General features: G+C 44.0%; 1 protein-coding gene across 3 annotated transcripts in view; it reads left to right on the top strand.

The window, feature by feature from the left end:
• CFAP61 (cilia and flagella associated protein 61) overlaps positions 1-16,935 on the top strand; it is an 844,658-nt gene that overhangs the window by 202,173 nt on the left and 625,550 nt on the right. For all 3 annotated transcript variants that reach the window (XM_063918168.1, XM_063918169.1, XM_063918170.1), the window contains one exon: positions 1,892-1,969. In XM_063918168.1, the coding sequence (XP_063774238.1) occupies positions 1,892-1,969 (78 nt within the window). The remainder of the gene's footprint in view (positions 1-1,891; positions 1,970-16,935) is intronic.

The following is a 16,935-nucleotide window of genomic DNA, read 5'->3' on the forward strand; positions in this document are numbered from 1 at the left end:
TCATGGAAAACACTGTAGTGTGGCATTTCGGATGCTTCCTTACGGTATTCTATACTATTCTGTAGTTGAGCTATTGGTAGATAATTTACATGGCTCATCCTTCACTTGATTTATAATCTGACTTCAAAGGATTGCATTACGGGATGTCTAGTAGAGATAAGAGTGACAACATATCTAAAAAATCAGTTATTCTTTATTTTAACAGGAGTTTAAATTAATTTATATATTTTTAAATATTGTATTTTCTGGTTTTCACTGCTGCTTCAACTTAGTGTCAACAATAAATTGGTCATGGGTATCTGATTTGAATGAAGCAGAGTTTCTGGACTAGTTTAAAGTTACATACAGCTCTAGTATGTAGGGCAATTTTTCCATCAATAAAATAGTAAAAACGATTTTACATTTATAGGATATACATAATAATTACGATCTCCTTAAAGAATATCCGTGGCAGTGTAACTAGTCATTGTGCTGCCTTAAGTGTTAGGGAATTCCAACACTATTGGTGTGAGACCCCTAGAGCCCTCCAGAGGGTCTTCTGCCAATAGCAATCCCCCCCCCCCCCCCACTGTACCCTTAGTGCTATATACGCACACTGGTACTTAGGGGACCCTTTGGGCTTAAACCTCCAGCAGTAGGGGCTCACACACTAGGCTGGAGACAACAGGATAACAGTCTGGAGAACAGTTGAGGATTAGAAACTCACAGGAGCACGGAGGGTAAGGTCAGATTCTGGGTTGGAATCTCAGCCAGGGCAGATGAGGCACAGTAAAGATTGCTAGCAGGTACTGCGTAGATGGTATGCAGGCACCGAGCAGATGGTATATCTTGCAGGTTGAGCACAGGTACACTGGGAAGGCAGACAGAGGGTTAGCACACGAGGCTGGTGAAGACAGTGCAGAAACCAAGACACGAATTGGCAGAAAATCTGGCAGAGTATTCACAGAACCAGCAAGGCTTACAGACAAGGCTAGCGGCTTATACACAAGGCACAACCTATAACTGGCACTGGGATCTGGGTGGGTTGGCTTTTAACAACAGTACCAGCCAATGAGGGCGAGCTAGCCTGGGAGTGCCTTGTAATTGTTAACTTCGTGCAGCTGCAACACTGTACATATGACTTCAGCGTCCCTGGTTACTTAGAACCACTGCCTCCGCTGCCTGACGTTCTGGTTGCTTAGGAACCGCCAGGGAGCGCTGGGCGGAAGTGCTCTGAAACACCGGTCATCTAGCAACGACCAGGACCCGGCAGTGAGATGAGCATGAAGTGTCATTTCCATTGAAACCTACCCCAGATATTAGACCAGCATAATGCACTGTGTCTGTGTACCAAGAAGAAGGGAAACACCTATCCCCTTGGATTCTGCACATTGGACCTCTGCAGCTTTGACAGTGATGATTCCTCTGGGCAGATTATCCTGGGTGTACATCTCCTTTATTCTACTGAACAAAATTAGATTTTGCTGTTTTATAAAATCCATGACTGAAAATAAAAATCTGCCCAGTATGCACTTACTAACACAAGGTGGTATACAGGAGATTCAGGCATTGCTCCGCATGAAATACTCCATAGTAGATAATATTCTGGAGCATGGCTGTACATGTATTGGGGGCTTCTGATTGGACGCTGCCTGGTTATTCAAAAGCTGTTGTAGTTTCCAGGGAGAGGGAGACATTTTGGTCACACATCTTCCAATCTAAAAACCAAGGTAAATATTTGAATGGCCTCCATCGTGTACTTGATTGGTTGGTTCTAAAAGGAGTTTGATGGGTGGAGAAATGTAGAATATACAACATGTAATTACCTGATGTGAAAGCAGAGACCTATAGTTTATAAAACTCCAGTGATACATAATGGTGACAAACTTGTTTTCCATGATATGTGTTTTAGGACGGAACACCAGTTCAGGCATTTGTTGCAGAAGTAGCCGGCCAGATAGTTGGCGTTACCGTTCTCAGAAATGAAGAGGTATCTTATTTTCATTTGCCCTTAATTTCTGTATTACTGTTTAGCTTCAGCATAATGTGGTAAAAACAGGTATTTGAAGCCCGCAGAATAAATAAAGAGGAGAAATTATTGTTCTTGGAACGTTTACCTGAGTAGTTTTGCTTTTATCATTATTAATTGTTTTATTGGTAATCTCATCCCACCTTGAACATATTAGCATAAACAGAAAGTGATTGATCACCCAAAGGTTGCAACTGTGATACAACATCCTCCTATGTAGTCTGTGACAGTGACAAACTGTAAGTATACTGTTACTACTCATGCTCCTGTCACCAACAGCCTCCACTTCATCAGGGTGATCTGACATGACTGACCTGCGTTATGGTTACTACTGTCAAAGTCGAAAAATATTCCAGAACACACAGCACGTATAAAATACACACACATGCCCGCTGCGTGTGCACTTGTTCCGCCGTGCGTGCACATATCCGCAATTTGCGTATGGTCGCTCCCGCGGTCCTACGTGTGGTATGGGTATTTACGGCGGAGTTTGTGAACGCATGGAGGGCTATCAAAACATTCCATATTTAATCCAAATAGTGCCCATCGTACACATAGTCCCCCTGCACCACATCAGCAAGTATCAACAGTTTAAATGATTTCAGAACAAAGGGATTCACCTTTGCATGATAGGAGGGGACAGACTAAGGTAATAAGGTGGTGTCTGGTATCCAGCTGTAGGGTATTTTAAGGGTAACATTCCAGTGTTGGTTTGCGGAAGATCGCATGTTCCTGAGGATAGTTATGTGCAGAAGCAGAATATAGGTTTAAACTGTATTTACTGTATATTATGTATGCGGCGGGAATCCAGAGAAGACCACCCACAAGAGCAGTTGAGAAAGACATCGCCCACCTTTTCAAATCAACCTATGACCTCTCCTGTACTGTAAAGATGCATCCCTGTGTCCAATGGACAAAGGGATTACAGTATCCATTGTATTGCTTTTGGAAGACTTGTATAAATAAAGCCTGCTGCAGGCCGGCCAGACACAAGACTCTTAACGCTATCTACCTGATTAGCGGAGGACTGGACCAGGAAGCGCATGCGAATATTCTCACGTATGTACATTGACTGTAGCCATTTACTCTGTTGTATTGTAGTGTATAAATTGTATTGTTAACCCCCTTTCAGATATATTACTCTGTGGTGTCGGAACCCAGTGTTTAACTACAAATCGGTGTTGTGTCCTCTTTTCCCTGCTAGGGTTTAAAGTGTATTACATTACCTAACTGTATAAGGTTCAAAAGTGTATTAATAAGGTGTGTACGCGCTGCGGGTACTTTGTGCCGTCAGCACTGCATAAGGTGTAAAGTATAATATCATTGCATTGCATTACTACGAAGGTTTAAGGTGTATCAATTAAGTGTGTACGCGCTGCGTGTACTTTGTACCCTCAGCGCGGCGTTTGTACGCAGAGTCCGTACGCGGTACGGGACTCATTATGCAAAAAGCGTAAAAAGTATATAGAGTGAATATTAAGTTTAGCAGCCGTAGCGGCTCCATGGTAAAAGTGTGTTTAAAGGTATAGCTTTATGGTTTAAGATAAAATTGACATTATCAATTGGGGGCATCGTCCGGTTTTTCCTCATACCCGCAGCCTAGCAGGTTAAAGCAGACTTTATCTATCTGCAAAGGGCGGACAGGTATCCCACGTAAGCCTTCTCCTGGTTGGTGGATACACTGGAAACCCTCATTTATTGCTGATTAGATGGCGTCTGCTCTGCATGGTTTGTAGGGATGCTGGTGGGACCTGTAAAGTAAATACGCAAAGCTATTTTAAAGGTCTGTGAATTTCTGTTTGGCGCCAAATGCGCACACGACACAAGCATACACCTGTACTTTGTATTTGTATACCTGCTCATATTGTTACCATAAATACTGATTACTAGATTCATTTAGACCTGTACGGAGAAATTTGTTGCTATTTAGTTAAAAATATAGAATAAATATTAAGGAAGTAAACGTAAAACACAAACACAGTCTGGCCTAGTTAAAAAGGTTTATACAGAAAGACAACTGTGTTGTGTTAAGTGAGCGATTATAGGTAATATCGCTTACATTTATAGAAGTGTGGGATTTGTACTATTGCGGACGTACGGTTTTTGTACACGTGTCTCGGACAAAGTTCGGGACTGCGTACGCAACGTAAAGACATACGCACTGTCGCGTGTTTACGCAACGTGCGTAAGGGTACGACCGCTAAGTACAAATTACACAATGGCATTGTTTAGTTTAGGGACGGAACAGTAGCCACGCTACAATAGCACAAATTGCTCGGTTTCCCAAATTTAGTTGAAATAAAACCTTTTTTACTGTATTACCTCTGGTACTAAGGCTGTTTATCTGAATGAAAGTTAATTTTCTGTACAGAAAAACCAAAGTATATTTGAGTGAACGAACGTGAGTGAGCAAACATAATAAAGGTTTTGTGGACCCAGGGAATTCGAGATCCCGTCGAGTGGTACATCAAGTGAGTGGAGACTTGGTGGCGTGAGGCAGCTGACTCACGTTAATATAGATTGAAGTACCGCAGACCAGAAGGTCAGCGAGGTTTCGAGTACCGCGGCCCAGGAGGTCAGCGAGGTTTAGAGTACCGCAGCCCAGGGGGTTAGCGAAGGTTTACCCATATAGTTTTTTTTTATACGCTCCGGCTGAGGTTTCGCAGCCTGAAAAATCGATTCCATTGGTCGTACGGCGGATAAGTAACAAGTACCTATACGCTGTGCGATTGGACCGCGCGTTAGTGGGTGCAATATTAGCGCAACGTGATACTCTTTTTGCGAGCTTTGCGTAAAATCGCTGTATCATTAGCGCTAACTATAGCATACGCAAGCGTGATTTGTGTATAATAAAGGTTTAGGGATTTTTCGCTGGTCTCTCTCAGGAAATCTCCAACAATTTATATTTACTGGAAAGGGTAAGTTATTCCCAGATACTTCCAGTAAGTAGAGGTTACGTAGGGCCCTAGGTTGGGTACATTGCCTGCGCTATCAACAGTGTATGGTAGTACTGGCCAACGTGGGCGTGAGTGGGTGAAAGCACTCGAAGAACTTTCACCGTTGCCTTATATTGAGTATTTTTGTTTTTTTTTGTGGGATTAGCCGTAAGGACAATACCTGCAAAATATGGGGGCCAGTTGCTCAAATAAGGGACGTTCAACCAGGGTTCAGGTTGACATTCCGCGGCCCAGGGGGTCGGCGAGGTTCATTATGTGTGAGAAGCATGGACCACACACAGAAGTTTTTTGCAATGAATGGGAACGTATGACTGCGGAAGATAGGGAACCATTCCCTAAGATAGGCAGTTTTGAACCAGAGGTATTGCAGAATTTAAGGATTAGGATATGTCTGATAAAGTCCCGAAAGCAAAGGGTCAGACACACAAACTGTTTAAATTTATGGCAACAAGAGGGCGATATGCAGCAGGTTCCAAACCTAGCAGGAAAATGATGGCAACCGCACCACCACCACCGTATATTGTAGGGGAAAAAGTGGCTACAGACAATGGCATATTGGTATCCGATAAGAGTATAGTTGACAAATGCACTAACGCTAACCCTTGCAAGTTGTATCCCATTTTAAACTTTCCTCAGGACTGCGAGCAAGAAGATGAGCCCAGCACGATATCGGCACTCTCTCTAGCAGCCACCATACAGAACACTCAGGTGAGCACGGCCCAACCAGTAAGATCAGTAGTAAGGCCCCCTAGCGGAGGGATTTTGAGGTCGTGTCCACAGGTAAGTACGGTACCATACATTATGCAGAGACAATAGCACCTCAGATTGTGGAGTCAACTCAGAATGACGTAATTGAACTAAATCCTGTCAGGGTGATCGCAGTCCCCAATGGGAAGACTGATGCTCAGGGAGTCACTCCCATCAGAAACATTGCTATGCATTGTCCCTGGTCCCGGTCAGAATTGAGGACAATTATGTCTGAATTTCCCGATCCCAGAAAGGATCTAGTCGCATGCCAGAGGTTCATTAAAGAATTAAGTAACGCCACCGAACCCACAAACAAAGATTGCCGAACAATGCTACGAGTATGTTTACCTTCCAATATTGACTCCGCGAAATTCATTACTGAGTGTAAATTAGACGCAGAAGTACCTCTCACTGATGAGTACACTCAGGAGAATGTACGACAGATCAATCTGCAATTAGGAGTATATTTCCCGACTGTTGTCAAATGGAATAAAATCTTTTCCATAAGACAAAAAGAAGGTGAAACGGCATCTGAATATTTCCACCGAGCACTTCAGGAAATGGCTAGATACACTGGGATCGAGGACATTAAGGACAATATACATCACAGGGAGGTAGCTGTGTCAGTATTAATGGACGGGTTAAAAGAGACATTAAGAACAAGGGTACAAACCACTCTACCTAACTGGAGAGGTATCTCAGTGGCTGCATTAAGAGAGTCTGCTATCGAGCACGATCGGAACGTCACTAAGCACAGGGAGTCACAGGGGGATAAGCTGATGACAGTAAGTATAAATGCCCTTACAACCAAACCGCATCAAAAGTGTACAAAGTGTTACCAGTTTTTAGTGCGCAAAAAAACCTCCTATAATGCAGCTAGTTATGTATATCAGAGTAGCGCATCCGTGTTACTCAGAATAAGTGATTTGAAAAAAGAAGGTAGATATACACCATCTAGCGCTAAGGAGAATACCACATTCACAATATATTTTCTAAAGGACTCCACACACAAACGTCAGCCACCAGTGGAAATAATAACAGTTTGGTAGTACTTAACGTTTAGGAAAGTAGTCAACATGAAAACAGGTTTTTCTTAATCCATGGGTTTCGACAGTTTTATCATGTGAAAAGAAAAAAGGCGTATAATTGTGCAGATTATTTCAAGTGGTTTACAGGTTTTATTAAATGATTCCACTTACAAGCGTAGACTTTGAATTGAGCCTGATTAAATTCCAAGACTGGCAACATACGGCAGCAAACAGGTATTTTCACGGTCGTGATGGATTTTTCATGCAGACTCCATTATGGGAATGCACAGTACCATAAAGAAGAAATAAAAATAGTGCGAGTATGTAAAAACAAACCAAAGTTTTAATACACATATGCACTTACAGACACTTGATAGAAATACAGCATAACGGTTCCCCACTGGCAAGACAGCAAAGGTAAGTTCCTGATGTCCGAGGAATTATCCAGTTCTCACTTCCGGAATGTGAGTACTGTGCCGAACCAAAGATCTTTAAGCCACGTGGGGTGCCCCTTCTAAAGCCACGCTAGACGCGTTTCAGACCGAGGTCCTTCATCAGTAGCATGGCTTATACTCTCCCAGAACCTCCTTATATTAAGGGGAAGCAGGTGCTTCAAATTGCTGCTAATCGGTATTCTCCTCACGTCCGGCATGTACGGCACAACCGGAACCGGAAGTGACGTCATGGTTTGCGTTCCATACAAGCAGGAAGTCCTCCACATGCGTTCCACATATCGTGGAACCGGAAGTGATGTAACATTTTTCATTCCGCTTGATTAGGGGAGATTTTAATGCGTTCCACGGTTCATTTATCATGATAGAATTACAAACGGAAGTCCATATATAAGTTCCTCACACAGCCGGTACTAAATAATCACATGACACAGGTATTAATATTAATACCTGTGTCATGTGATTATTTAGTACCGGCTGTGTGAGGAACTTATATATGGACTTCCGTTTGTAATTCTATCATGATAAATGAACCGTGGAACGTATTAAAATCTCCCCTAATCAAGCGGAATGAAAAATGTTACATCACTTCCGGTTCCACGATATGTGGAACGCATGTGGAGGACTTCCTGCTTGTATGGAACGCAAACCATGACGTCACTTCCGGTTCCGGTTGTGCCGTACATGCCGGACGTGAGGAGAATACCGATTAGCAGCAATTTGAAGCACCTGCTTCCCCTTAATATAAGGAGGTTCTGGGAGAGTATAAGCCATGCTACTGATGAAGGACCTCGGTCTGAAACGCGTCTAGCGTGGCTTTAGAAGGGGCACCCCACGTGGCTTAAAGATCTTTGGTTCGGCACAGTACTCACATTCCGGAAGTGAGAACTGGATAATTCCTCGGACATCAGGAACTTACCTTTGCTGTCTTGCCAGTGGGGAACCGTTATGCTGTATTTCTATCAAGTGTCTGTAAGTGCATATGTGTATTAAAACTTTGGTTTGTTTTTACATACTCGCACTATTTTTATTTCTTCTTTATGGTACTGTGCATTCCCATAATGGAGTCTGCATGAAAAATCCATCACGACCGTGAAAATACCTGTTTGCTGCCGTATGTTGCCAGTCTTGGAATTTAATCAGGCTCAATTCAAAGTCTACGCTTGTAAGTGGAATCATTTAATAAAACCTGTAAACCACTTGAAATAATCTGCACAATTATACGCCTTTTTTCTTTTCACATGATAAAACTGTCGAAACCCATGGATTAAGAAAAACCTGTTTTCATGTTGACTACTTTCCTAAACGTTAAGTACTACCAAACTGTTATTATTTCCACTGGCGGCTGACGTTTGTGTGTGGAGTCCTTTAGAAAATATATTGTGAATGTGGTATTCTCCTTAGCGCTAGATGGTGTATATCTATCTTCTTTTTTCAAACCAAACCGCATCAGCCAAAACCCCAGACCCCTGATGGTAAGTCACGTTTAGTAGTATGCTGTAACTGTCGGAAGAAAGGACATTTTGCACGGAACTGTAGTTATAAAGGCACACATAAGGTATATCGACCCCCTAGACCAGGATATGAACCACATTATAATACACATAATAGGGATCGCATAGGAGAAGTTATGAGCCGCATGCAGGGGAAACAAGGAGGTACCCACCTAGGAGGGACTGGCAGACCTCCGAAAATTCTCAGTTACCCCCCTCACATATTGTAGCTACCAGTGCGCTGGGGGAGGGTCACAATATACAATAGGGGTTGGGCCACACCTGTAGTCTGCAGCCAGTGAAGTTGATTGCTAGCCTTGGTAGTGAACCTGAGGTCACAGTTGATGTAGCTGGTAGATCATTACCTTTTCTTGTAGATACAGGGGCGGCCAGGTCAGTGTTAAATTCAACGGTAGGTATGAAAACCACGGGTAAAACAATTTCGCCAATGGGAGTAATAGGAGTAGTGCAACACTACCCTTTGAGTAGACCTGCGGAGATTACGATAGGGCCTTTGCAGACCAAGCATTCCTATTTGTTAGCTGCATCAGCTCCGACTAATCTACTTGGGAGAGATCTATTGTGTAAAATGGGGTGTGTCATATATTGTACTCCTGAGGGTGTCTTCTTGGATATACCCGAGAATCACGTTCAGGAAGTGCAGGATATGTTAGACACCCCACAAAGGCTAATGTCACACTCTGCTGGTATAGACAGGTGTCCATCCAAGGTAGAGGAAATGATCTAACAAATACCGGGATCCCTCTGGACCAAAGATGGATAAGACACTGGATTGATGGCGAATGTAGCTCCCGTAGTAGTGCAAATAAAAGATAGTAGGATAGCTCCAAAAATCCCTCAGTATCCTCTGAAGCCAGAGGTCGAATTAGGAGTGTACCCAGTCATAGAGCGCTTGCTACAACAGGGCATCCTAGTCAGGACGTCCAGCACTGCCAATAGTCCCATCTTCCCTGTGAAAAAGAGTGGGGGGAGGGGTTACAGGCTAGTGCAGGATCTAAGAGGGATAAACAAGATAGTTGAGAGCCAATTCCCAGTAGTGCCAAATCCAGCTGTCATCCTCATGCAAATTCCCCCTACTGCAAAATTTTTCACTGTCATTGACCTCTGTTCTGCTTTCTTTTCTGTCCATCTGCACCCTGACAGCCAATACCTGTTTGCATTTACATACAGGGGATAACAGTACACCTGGACTCGCCTACCCCAAGGTTTCATTGACAGCCCAAGTATTTTCTCCCAGGCTCTGCATGACTGTTTACAATCCTTTCAATTTGAGAGCGGATCAGTATTAATACAGTATGTAGATGACTTACTGCTGTGTTCTGATTCACTCGAATCGTCCTTGAAAGACACGAAACAGCTTCTGTTTCACCTTTCTAATACGGGACACAAGGTTTCAAGGGATAACTTGCAGTTGTGCCAGACCAGGGTAAAATATTTAGGACATTGCTTGACGCAAGGCCTCAGACACCTTACCGCTGATAGAATACAGGCGATTCGCGACATGACTCTGCCACAAACCCAGCAACAGATCCGCACTTTTCTTGGAATGTGTGGGTACTGCCGAAACTGGATCCCAGGGTTCTCCATACTGGCTTTACCTTTGCAAGAAATGGTCTCTTCAAACAAACCAGATCGGATCTCGCACACAAATGAGTCCGAACTAGCATTTGAGAGACTCAAACAGTGCCTATCACAGGCACCTGCATTAGGCATGCCAGGTTATGGGAAACCCTTTGAATTGTACGGTACGGAAAGTGCTGGGTGTGCGGCAGGTGTCCTAACCCAGAGACATGGTGATGCCAGCAGGCCGGTAGCTTACTACAGTGCACAGTTGGACACCGTAGCGCGGTCTCTCCCCACATGCTTGCGAAGTGTTGCAGTGATAGCTTTGCTAGTGAGTAAAAGCGAAGACGTAGTGTTAGGACACAACCTGACAGTCCATACACCTCATGCAGTGTCAGCCTTACTGAACTCCACCCAAACCAGACATGTCTCATCAGCACGGTTTACAAGCTGGGAATTAGCACTAATGGCCCCTGTAAACTTCACCATAAAGAGATGCAGCACACTAAATCCTGCAACTTATCTGCCAGGTGTGCCTGGACAGGCACAAAGGGAGGATGAGAATGGTGGTGAAGGAGGATTTAGTGCAGACACTGACACGCATGATTGTATGGAATACCTGAACCAGACTTTCACTGCGAGACCTGACATTAGTGACAACCCACTGGAAGGCGTAGATTTTACTTTTTACACTGACGGTAGTTGCCACAGACAGACGGACTCGGGAGACTTGTGTACTGGATACGCAGTCGTAGATGACAGAGGTATCATAGAAGCAGAACCCCTGGGCCCACCGCACTCAGCACAAGTTGCTGAGCTGGTCGCCCTAACCAGAGCGTGTGAATTGGCCAAGGGTGAGTCAGCCAATATATACACAGATTCTAGGTATACCTTTGGAGTAGTGCATGATTTCGGGGCCCTATGGCGCCTCAGAAATTTCATGACGGCAGCTGGCACACCTGTAGCGCATGCATCCCACATAAAAAGGCTTCTAACAGCGATACAAGAACCAGACAGAGTGACTGTTATCAAGTGCAAAGCACACACTTACAACCAAGATCCAATCTCACTTGGTAATAGCCGGGCAGACGAAGCTGCTAAATCAGCAGCCAGCACCCCCATACAACCAAATATCACATCACTGATGACTGACATTCAACACAATCAACACACAAAAATTAATTGAAATGCAAAAGTTGTGTTCCCCACAGGAAAAGGCGGTCTGGAAGTCAAAGGGGTATGGCCAGGAGTCCTCAGGACTCTGGACAAGTGGTCAGGGTAAGCCAGTGGCCCCCAGAGCATATCTTCCAAGCTTAGCTGAGGCAGCACACGGTCTGACTCATCTGGGTAAAGAGGGTATGTGTAAGCTGGTGAGAGCCTACTGGTGTGCGCCAGGAGTCTCTTCTCATGCGGGTAAGAGAGCAATGACATGTCTTACTTGCTTGAGGAAGAATATTGGAAAGTCAATACCAACAGAACCATCCCATATCCTGCCAACAGACTGCCCTTTTCAGGTAATACAAATTGATTTCATACAGTTACCACCCTGTAGGAATTTAAAATATGTGTTAGTCTGTATTGATGTGTTTTCCAATTGGGTAGAAGCGTTCCCTGCTGCCACAAATATGGCTACGTTCACTGCAAAGAAAATTGTGCAGGCATTTGTGTGTAGATATGGTATCCCTAGAATAATTGAAAGTGATAGGGGTACCCATTTTACAGGTGAAGTCTTTCAGGTTATGTGCAAACTGATGGGAATTAATAGCAAGCTGCATACTCCGTACCGCCCACAGGCGAGTGCGAAGGTGGAGAGAGTAAACAGCACTATTAAGAACAAGCTGAGCAAAGTGATGGCTGAAACTGGATTGTTGTGGCCAGAAGCTTTGCCACTAGTATTGTACAGCATCAGAACCACTCCCAGGTCCCCCCTTAACCTATCACCCTTTGAGATTCTTTTTGGCCGACAACCCCATGTAATGATAGACCCCCAGGATGATTTGAAATGCAATAACGAAGTGACTGTAAAATCTTTGGTTAGGATGAGCCAGCAGTTGAGGGATCAAAATAGAAATCTAAAGCTGGTGATTCCTGACATACCGAACAGTAATTGTCATGACATTGAACCTGGGGATCATGTAATGATTCTAAATTTTCTACGCTCAGGTTGCCTCATTGACAGGTGGGAAGGACCGTATCAAGTCTTACTAACCAGCACGACAGCATTAAGGGTTGCCGAAAGAGAGACTTTGGTCCACTCGTCCCACTGTAAGAAGGTCGCAGACCCAGAGAGAACCCGTGACAAAGAGCAGAGTGTAGAGAACATCGTATCACTGGAGTGTCTGTTCCGGGAAGGTTGAGAGGCAGTACTGTTGAGACGGCACCTGAGCGCGGAGAACAACAAGACCAGAGGCGGCTGTCGCACCAGTTTTTCTTTTTTTATTATTTTCTCCATCTCCCACTACCCTCCTTCTCTCCTTCCCTTTCCTCCCCTTTCTTGTTTCCTTTCTCTCCCCTTAACAAGATGGACTTACCCCAATAGACTGCATTCCGGGTTTTCCTGTTAACCCTGTTGTTGACCAGAACAGTCTGTTTCGGTGAAAGTCCCAGAGAGGTCGAGAAAGCATCTGGAATGGGTTTTGATGGCGAGGACGGATTTGTAGAATTCCAAGAGCAACACATCACTCGAGCAAAGGCGAGTATCAGAAAACGATCTGGTAGTCAGGGAGCTCGGAGGCACTGTGAAGGGTTATTGGCTGAGGAAAATTGCTTTTGTAGGAATTGTGAGAACATAGTTGAGGATGGGTGCATCCAGAGATGTCAGTCCAGCCTTAATATCAACATGGACCGTCATCCATTGAGTGATTACCACTCACTAGTGGGTAAGGTTTTAAACCAAACAGAATGCTGGGTGTGCTCACAAATACCTCAAGGTCAGAGCAAGTCAGGATTAGTACCGTACCCTTTAGCAATAGATGAGGTACTCGAATTACGGGGTGGGAGACCGGTGGACAAGAAATTTAATATTTCTAGGCCCCCTAGTTTGAAGCTCCACTAGTTTCATGTAGATAGATCCTTATTATGCTTCAACATTTCCAATTACCGAAAACCAGGAGGTGACATGGAATAACCAGACCATGGCCTTTTCGCATAGAGCTGATAGGATATCCATAGACTCTGAACTTGTATGCCAAATAGCCAACAGTGGAAGGTATTTCCGGTATAGGAAAGAGACCATGTGGGTTGGAGAAGTATCACCAGGGTACTGTGCTCATATCATCCAGCCTGATACTTGTACTGAGCAGATGGGAGAACTAGGGATTGGGTTTTTCACTTGGAAAGTTTGTAATATGGTAATGTCATATTCTGTCCCATATGTTCTTCCTGATGATGCCTATTTCATATGTGGGAGGAAGGCGTATAAGTGGCTTGCCCCGAACTCAGAGGGATTGTGTTATGTTGGAAGAGTGTTGCCAGAGGTCATGACCATAACCCATGATAAGATGAAAGACGTTCACCGCAGTGCTCAGGCTCCTTATACTCGTACTCACTATGAACACATCGTTAAGAGACACCTCATAGAAAGGACAGAGCACGTAGCCTCTGATTTGATCCACGAATCCACCGGGATTCAATTCCTTCTCGCATTAAACATCACCCGTACTGCCAGAGGAATTATAAATTATAGGTATATCCATGCGCTAGCGAACTTGATAGATAATATCACTGAGATGTATGATGACACCTTCAGGTATACGGGTAGGGAGTTGCAAGCTTACAAGACAGAACTGATCCAGCATCGGATGGTCCTCAATTATATCACAGCCGTGACGGGTGGGTACTGTGTCACTTTGGCAACTCAATATGGTGTGAAGTGCTGCACGTATATTACAAACAGCACTGACGACCCCACAGAGATTATCGATCAAAAGATGGATGATATATTGCAGTTGAAGTGGGAGTTCCGGAGGAGGCACAATCTTACCCTGACCGCTGTGGGTAATGAGCTGACTGGCTGGGTCTCATGGTTGAACCCACGAAATTGGTTCTCAGGATTAGGAGAGTGGGCTCAAAATGTTATTATGAGTGTGGGAAAGTTTATCTTTTGTATCCTGGGAGTCGTCATAATTATTGGTTTGATATTTTGGTGTGTTTGAATTCTGATGCGGCGCAAGCACGGGACAAAATTGATAAGTTTAAGGAGCGGGGGCATTGTTACAGCAGCAGATTTAATTTATGACCCATCCATAGAGACAGTGTTATGATAAGGATTGCAAATGAATTCCATGACCTGTTTCTTTCACCCGTTTTTCCTTTGTCTCCCCCTTTGCCCAGATACACCGATCCGGAAAAGACATCGACTCTACCCAAGAACGATTATGAAAATGTTATGTGAACGTATTTTAGATATGTGTCTTATCTTCATCTCTACAACCTTCAGTTAGTGACACACATAGTCGACAGGTGATATCCACATATACTAGCACTCACATATGTTCCCCCTCCATGTATCATTGACTAAATATGCACCCCATTTGTTGGAACAAGAAGCTGAAAAGAGCTCGGTAGTGTTTGTTGGCCCACTTACAGACCCTTAATACGGAATAAGAAGGATTTAATGTATACTTCGCAATACCTCGAAGCTTATCTAGAACATATACGGCACGATGATACATGCCCCTCAGACATGGATTCATACATACATGCTTTTACTATCCCACTAGGTCATACATTTCCCGCCTACACCTCTCCTCCTACCATCCAATCATCTGTAGATATTGTATTGTATATTTTTCTGTTTAGTGTTTAGATAGTGGCAGTTATTGTTGACTGCCAAAGGGTGGACTGTCAAAGTCGAAAAATATTCCAGAACACACAAAACGTATAAAATACACACACATGCCCGCTGCGCGGGCACTTGTTCCGCCGTGCGTGCACATATCCGCAATTTGCGTATGGTCGCTCCCGCGGTCCTGCGCGTGGTATGGGTATTTACGGCGGAGTTTGTGAATGCATGGAGGGCTATCAAAACATTCCATATTTAATCCAAATAGTGCCCATCGTACACATAGTCCCCCTGCACCACATCAGCAAGTATCAACAGTTTAAATGATTTCAGAACAAAGGGATTCACCTTTGCATGATAGGAGGGGACAGACTAAGGTAATAAGGTGGTGTCTGGTATCCAGCTGTAGGGTATTTTAAGGGTAACATTCCGGTGTTGGTTTGCAGAAGATCGCATGTTCCTGAGGATAGTTATGTGCAGAAGCAGAATATAGGTTTAAACTGTATTTACTGTATATTATGTATGCGGCGGGAATCCAGAGAAGATCACCCACAAGAGCAGTTGAGAAAGACATCGCCCACCTTTTCAAATCAACCTATGACCTCTCCTGTACTGTAAAGATGCATCCCTGTGTCCAATGGACAAAGGGATTACAGTATCCATTGTATTGCTTTTGGAAGACTTGTATAAATAAAGCCTGCTGCAGGCCGGCCAGACACAAGACTCTTAACGCTATCTACCTGATTAGCGGAGGACTGGACCAGGAAGCGCATGCGAATATTCTCACGTATGTACATTGACTGTAGCCATTTACTCTGTTGTATTGTAGTGTATAAATTGTATTGTTAACCCCCTTTCAGATATATTACTCTGTGGTGTCGGAACCCAGTGTTTAACTACAAATCGGTGTTGTGTCCTCTTTTCCCTGCTAGGGTTTAAAGTGTATTACATTACCTAACTGTATAAGGTTCAAAAGTGTATTAATAAGGTGTGTACGCGCTGCAGGTACTTTGTACCGTCAGCGCTGCATAAGGTGTAAAGTATAATATCATTGCATTGCATTACTACGAAGGTTTAAGGTGTATCAATTAAGTGTGTACGCGCTGCGTGTACTTTGTACCCTCAGCGCGGCGTTTGTACGCAGAGTCCGTACGCGGTACGGGACTCATTATGCAAATAGCGTAAAAGGTATATAGAGTGAATATTAAGTTTAGCAGCCGTAGCGGCTCCATGGTAAAAGTGTGTTTAAAGGTATAGCTTTATAGTTTAAGATAAAATCGACATTATCACTACATATTAGTGCCTGTTGCATAGTAACCTGACAAAATGGAAACTCACCTGTTGCATGTCCCAGCGCCTATAGTAGTCTGAAGTCATTGCAGATAGAATTCTGGAACTTTCTACGAGGTGCAAACGGGCAGGATGCTGCAGGATACAGAAGTAGGGCAGGGAAGTATTTTTTATACAGCTGCCACCACACACTAATGAATAAAATCTACTTCTCTGATGGAGATACTCTTACAGTGCCCTGTAGCATTAAATGCATCTGCATGTCCTCATGCTTCATCTACTTTGGAATAACCATGATCTTATTTACACCCAATTTAGGGGGTCATTCCGAGTTGATCGCTCGCTGCAGTTTTTTGCAGCACAGCGAACAGGTTACTACTGCGCACGCATATGCACCGTAATGCGCAGGCGCTTTGTACGGGTACAAAGCGAATCGTTGCTGGGCGATGGGTTTTATGAAGAATCCATTCGCACAGCCGAGTGCAAGGAGATTGACAGGAAGAGGGCATTTATGGGTGTCAACTGACCATTTTCTGGTAGTGTTTGGAAAAACGCAGGCGTGTCTGACGTCAATTCCGGGACCAAAAAGACTG

This window comes from Pseudophryne corroboree, chromosome 4 (genome assembly GCF_028390025.1).
Source record: "Pseudophryne corroboree isolate aPseCor3 chromosome 4, aPseCor3.hap2, whole genome shotgun sequence".
NCBI classification, from domain to species: domain Eukaryota; kingdom Metazoa; phylum Chordata; class Amphibia; order Anura; family Myobatrachidae; genus Pseudophryne; species Pseudophryne corroboree.